At 40.1% G+C, this 6,131-nt stretch overlaps 2 protein-coding genes across 4 annotated transcripts; both read left to right on the top strand.

Moving 5' to 3' along the window:
• Window positions 1-261: 261 nt before the first annotated feature.
• On the top strand, window positions 262-2,120 carry LOC144195893 (beta-crystallin B3-like). Of its 3 annotated transcripts, none has more exons than XM_077715761.1 (6): window positions 262-425; window positions 540-628; window positions 689-807; window positions 1,262-1,394; window positions 1,484-1,626; window positions 1,694-2,120. In XM_077715761.1, exons 2-6 carry the CDS (start codon window positions 554-556, stop codon window positions 1,995-1,997), a joined length of 774 nt encoding a protein of 257 aa, XP_077571887.1. In that variant the 5' UTR covers window positions 262-425; window positions 540-553; the 3' UTR covers window positions 1,998-2,120. The 3 variants fall into 3 exon arrangements, with proteins under 3 accessions (XP_077571887.1, XP_077571886.1, XP_077571888.1); XM_077715760.1 differs by having other exon boundaries at window positions 363-425; window positions 521-628; XM_077715762.1 differs by having other exon boundaries at window positions 380-425; window positions 543-628.
• A 1,432-nt stretch (window positions 2,121-3,552) lies between these two features.
• On the top strand, window positions 3,553-6,052 carry crybb2 (crystallin, beta B2). The gene is made up of 6 exons (XM_077715756.1): window positions 3,553-3,632; window positions 4,485-4,572; window positions 4,656-4,774; window positions 4,872-5,004; window positions 5,541-5,683; window positions 5,770-6,052. Exons 2-6 carry the CDS (start codon window positions 4,510-4,512, stop codon window positions 5,936-5,938), a joined length of 627 nt encoding a protein of 208 aa, XP_077571882.1. The 5' UTR covers window positions 3,553-3,632; window positions 4,485-4,509; the 3' UTR covers window positions 5,939-6,052.
• Window positions 6,053-6,131: the final 79 nt, after the last annotated feature.

Here is a 6,131-nt window from a genome sequence, read left to right as displayed (position 1 = left end):
CTAGATTAGATTAAATCATATTAGATTAGAACTGTATTTCATTCCATATTTGGGAAAGTTCTTTGCTTGTAGACATGTTTCTTAAATATCTGGCGACACGATACGCCGCGAGTCCGCTAGCATCCTCGCACGTTAATGCTGACAGAGGCTATTTGTGCAATTTGCTGGTCTCCGTCCCCCCGTGCCCGCCCGCCCTTGCGCAGTATGAGTTGGCGGGCAGGCCGACAGGCCGCCCGGCCCGTGCCAACACAGCTGCCTATTGAGGGGCAGCGTTACGGACACAATGTGAGCGACAGACTTGCTGTATCAACAGCTCCCCCTTTTCTGCTGTTGTGGCCAGAAATAAACCATAAATAGCCCTCCATCCCGGCCCTCTAATGGCTCGACCCCAGCAAACACCAACCAGGCAGCACTTTAATATCAAGGTAAAATTAAACAACTCCGTTTGGATCAAAAACGCAACTAAAATAACCCACCGATCAAGTTGTGCATGTTCATATTTGCTGTGTTTACATAACGGTTCATGGGTTTTTCTGGAGGAGCCATCGCAAAAATGTCAGATCAACAGTCTGCCCCCGAGAAGTTGGCGGTGGGGAAAAGCCAGCCCGGTTCTGGACCCGTTTACAAGGTACCGGAATGGCGGAATAGACAAAATTTAGTACGGTTAACTGGCTTTTTGAATTTGCAGGTGGTGCTGTTTGAGTATGAGAACTTCCAGGGAAGCCAGGCGGAGTTCTCGGCGGAATGTAAAGACGTACTGCAGAAGGGTCTGCAGAAGGTCGGCTCGGTGATTGTGGAATCCGGACCGTAAGTGGTTTGGAGGAATCCCAATCCTAAACCCTTTTAAAACAGCTTTTCTAAAAAAAATCGCTGTTAGTGTAGTAATAATAACATTAAGATAAAATGGCCTCCTAGTGGCTGATTATGCACATAACTCCAAATTCTACTGGCATTTAGCATCTTTTCTATTCACAACAAGACTTAGTTGCATTGTACAATTTCCTACAAATTAACAATATACATAGTACTACAGAAATGTATCAATAATATCTGCTCTATGTGTATTACTATAAATTACAGGACGTAATGGGATATATAACCACATCTCACGGCCTGTAACTTAATCTATGGTAGTACAAAATTTTTAACTCATTTTCCTAGTTTCCCCAGACTTAAAAACAATCGAGTTCTAATTTTTTATTGGAAAAAAAGACGAATGATTAGCAAAAAGTGCCATCATATTGTGTTTTCTTAACCACAGTTGGGTGGGCTACGATCGTCGAGGCCTCTCGGGAGAACAGTTTATCCTTGAGAAAGGCCAGTACCCTCGCTGGGACACTTGGACCAACAGTCAGAATAGCTACACCCTTTTGTCCATCAGGCCACTGAAGGTGGTGGGTAAACCAATGTTTTATTTCAAGGCCAAGTCCATCATCGACGTTTTTTTCCAACCAGATGCCATGTCAGCATTTCTTATTTTTAGGATAGCGCTGACCATAAGATACAATTATTCGAGAACCCCGGATTCGCCGGCAGGAAAATGGAAATCGTTGACGACGACGTCCCCAGTTTGTGGGGACACGGTTTTCAGGATCGAGTCGCCAGTGTCAAAGTTCTCAACGGAACGTAAGATCCATCCATTCCCACTTCCCCCGACATTTTTCCCATTTCCATGTACATTTCACTCCTCCAGGTGGGTTGCTTACATGTACCCAGGCTACAGGGGGCGCCAGTACATCTTGGAACGAGGTGATTTCAAGCACTGGAACGACTGGGACGCCGCCCTGCCACAGATTCAATCTGTCCGACGGGTTCGGGATATGCAATGGCACAAGAGGGGTTGCTTCTCAGCTTCGGACCCCGCCCCAGCCCCGGCCCCGGCCCCGGCCCCCGCACCGGCTCCAGCCCCGGCACCAGCTCCTGCTCCAGCCCCTGCCCCCGGTCCAGGTCCAGATCCAGCTCCGGCACCCCCTGCTCCCTCTGCTAAAGGCAGTTGAGAAGGATTCTAAGGAGCTTCCCACCCTAACATTGCCTCCCCTCTGCCTACATTAACCATGAAAAATGACGCAGAGTGGCTGGTGTATGGTTCAATAGCCAATAAAAGTTATTTATCTTGCAAATGGTCTTTTCTTTCTTAAAATTGAGATGTTTTGTGAACATTGAAGGCACATTTTAATGAATACAGTCCAATTGTGTGAACATTGAAGGCACATTTGAGTCAATGCAGTCCACTTTGTAGTATTCTGTTAAAGTGCAATTAGCATGCAATCCACATCATGAAAAGATACATATACTATACTATATAGAAATATTGTAATACATTGAAATTTGCTATTGATACATGATGCCCCATTTTAGTTCTGGTGGTCCAATCCATCATTCACTTCAATTTATAATAAGCAAGCCTGAAACTATATTAAGTATTTCACCTTATTTTGAAGGGACATTCACATTATTAACTATCTCCATCCCTTCATTACATCATGAATGCATGAAATCCTAAAAAATATACCAAGTTTATTCTATTACAATTTAGAATCAAGACTGAAAGAATGTGAAAGACTTATAAATTGCATTATAAGTTAACATATGATACTCTTGAGTCGTGTCAATAATAATACCACAGCATAACAATGGTAACTATATAAACAGCATATATCATTGCTATAGGAAATGATTGCAAGTTTTTGATTGTTTTTGCTCTGTAAAGTGCTTTTGTACAACTATGGCTGTTGGGAAAGAACTTTAGAAATAAAGTTGGTTTCAGTTCCTACACATGTTGTCATTATTATTATTATTATCTTAATAAACGTGGATGCATAATAACTAAAGTAGTAAAAATACATCAATTTGGAATAATCTTTTATGGTTGATTCATACATTTTCATCAAGAATTCCATACGAAATGACAATTTATACAAATGAAACATACATTTATGAAAAATACATACTTTATGCTTCCTTAAATATGTCCAAACTTCACTCAAACCATATCTCACATGATATATCCTCCAAAAACAGCTCAAAATAATCAAATACTCTTGACCAGAATCTAAAAAAATACTGATTCCACCACATCATGTTGAAATATGAATCATAACCAAAGCCTTTTACTTGCTTTCCAAATTATCCTCTACAAAAACAAACATCTATTTCACCAATAGCCCCAAAATATAAAACAATACACACTCCATAAAATCAAAATATATTCCCTGCCCAACCCCCAAACTTGATTACCACTTCTGAAAAATAACTTTTCATGCAATATTTTCTACCAAAGACCAGGAATGTCCATTGGAAACACACTGGTTCTCTCTCTCATTGTGGCTGAGAACTTTTTGGCAGTGTTTGTGCTGAATCATGAGGATAAATGAACAATGTGTGGCTCGATAAAAGTGACAACGAATGAAATTACTTTGTGGGGGGGTCGGGGTTGGGGTGTGTGACAGCCCCAGCCAGGGTGGTTGTTTATGCCGTGACCCCTAGTTTCAGTGCGCTTGGCCTATGGCAGGCCTCTCTGCACCCTGGCATGGTCACAGTGGGTAAAGTTGGCAGAGTTTCCACCCCTGTGTTTCCTGTATATATTGAGCGCCGCGCATCAACGGACGCTACACTGGCACAGACTGGCACGGGTAAGATTACAGCTTTATTTGGGGTGTTTTTGACATTTTTTATTGCATTTTTGACTGATTTATTGGGATTTTTTGGGCTCTTGTGTTGTGTTTTATTTCGGAGATGTTGTGAGAAGGAAGTTAAAGGAAAATGAAGTTGTTTGTAGGGTTGAATTTAGGTTTTTGGGAGTAAAGGGGATGTTTTTGGAGGTTGATTTTTAATTTTAAAGGTGATTTATAAGATAATGAGAGGGGAGAATGGAGGACTTGGAAAATGGCAGGTTCTGTTGAATAGTCTTGAATTGAAAAGTACATTTTTATTTTTTTATATCTATGAAAATGAGGATATACAGTAGAAGTGTCAAAGTCAATTTGGTTTGCAGGCCACATTAATGCCAACTGGAGCTCATTATTTTTGGGACAAAAGGTTTATTCACGCTTCCTAGTCAAAACGGATTGCTGTTAATGGCACAAAATGACAAAAATCAAGTGAATTGCACATCTAACATTGTTAATAGCAGACAAATTTGCGTCCCTATGTTTTTTCAATTCCATTTTAATGTACTTACAAGTCACTTCTGGTATATTTTGGGTCATTTCATATTAATTTTGAGGGAAATTCTAGTATTCTTCTTCCTTTGTCAGTTCCTACTCATTTTTGGGTATTTCCATGTTACTTCCTATTGGTTTTGTAGCATTTCAAAGTCCATTGAACGACTTCCATTGAACGCACCATTTTGACTGTAGGGGGCAAAATAACTAACATGACTGCGGATAGGAAAATTAAGCAAAGTGGAGTTGCCAGATCAGATATTTATCCCGTATTGATCCACTTATAAAACTCCAATGAAAGTAGCTTTATTTTGCTTTCAGTTTCATCTTTGCCTATCCATCGATTATGGCAACAGACCACCAGAACCCCGCATCCAAGCAGCAGCAGCCCGGCTCCAGTGCACTTAAGGTGGATTGTGACAACCAAAATACTAATCCCCCCCTTTTGGGAGATCCGTCCTTTTGATATTGTTTTTTTTTTTTACCCAAAAGCTGGTGATCTACGAGCAGGAGAACTTCCAAGGACGTTGCCATGAGCTGACTGGTGCCTGTAACAATCTCCAAGAAGCCGGCGTGGAGAAAGTGGGATCCATACTGGTGCTTTGTGGACCGTGAGTGTGTGTGTGTTTTTTAGAGAGAAACTGGATGTAGAATTGACCATGTGGATCTTAAGTTAGTATTTTTTTTTTTATCTTTCAAACTTCTTAGATGGGTGGGATATGAACAAGCGGACTGCAAGGGGGAGCAGTATGTGTTTGAGAAGGGGGAGTATCCTCGCTGGGATTCCTGGACCAACAGTAGGCGCAGTGACACCATTGTTGCATTCCGACCAATTAAAGTGGTAAGAAACATTTAAAAATTGTTTTTTTAAAATAGTATATTAAAGTATTGTTTTTTGTTTCAAAAATCGATGTAATTTTTTAAATTGTAGATTACATTATTGTTGTTTGTTTCATAATTATTATATCTTTTGGAACTATTTGTCTTTGTTTACATTAAAACTAGTCAGAAAAATTGTGAAATATGTTTTTTAAAAACTATTTTCTCGCATATAAGCCGTATTTGTAACTTTATAAAATGATGACTGAATCAAGTACGGCTAATATGCGCACAAGACTTGCTATACTTTTTTTCACCAGTAGATGGTAGCAAAGTGACCTTTAATATTTGTTGGTTATTTTCTATTTTGCATTAAGTTTAGTGATGAATTTTATGAAGTCTTTTATATCTTAAGTTTCCTCTCCTGTGTTATCATACTTTTTATTCTATTTGAAAATCTGGTGGCCTTTAAATAACATTTCCATGACAAAAAAGCCTACTTTTAATGAATTATTTGAGTGGCAAATTAGTAATACAATCACTTTTTCCCCATTACAGGACAGCCAGGAGCACAAGATCGTCCTTTATGAGAACCCTAGCTTTGCGGGCAAGAAGATAGAAATTATTGACGATGACGTTCCCAGCTTTCATGCGCATGGCTACCAGGAAAAGGTCTCCTCTGTTCGGGTTCAGAGTGGCACGTAAGTCCCTGAAAAACATTAAAATCCAACAATCACAGTTAAAGTGGCTTCTAAGCATTGGTTTTAAACCAATCCTTTTTTTCCAGATGGGTGGGCTACCAGTACCCAGGCTACAGAGGTTTCCAGTATTTGTTCGAGAAGGGCGAGTATAAGGACAACGCAGAGTTTGGCGCCCAGGTCCCGCAGATCCAGTCGGTCAGGCGCATCAGAGACATGCAGTGGCATCAGAGGGGTGCTTTTCACCCAGTCAACTAACCTTTGACCTTGTGGGAACCTTGACCTTTGCAAGATGAAACTCACTCTGCAATGATCCATTCCCTCATTAGTAGGAAATACTTTGAAGCAAATGAATAAATTCCTTCATGCTTATTTCCTCAGAGTCAAAGTCAGTTTTATTCTATAATAATGTTGTGAATGGGTAACACAACAACTTGTTTTTTTCACTATA

Source organism: Stigmatopora nigra, chromosome 4 (assembly GCF_051989575.1).
Source record: "Stigmatopora nigra isolate UIUO_SnigA chromosome 4, RoL_Snig_1.1, whole genome shotgun sequence".
Classification (NCBI taxonomy): Eukaryota; Metazoa; Chordata; class Actinopteri; order Syngnathiformes; family Syngnathidae; genus Stigmatopora; species Stigmatopora nigra.
Note: the sequence above shows the minus strand (reverse complement) of the source record. Positions and strands in the feature narration are given on the sequence as shown.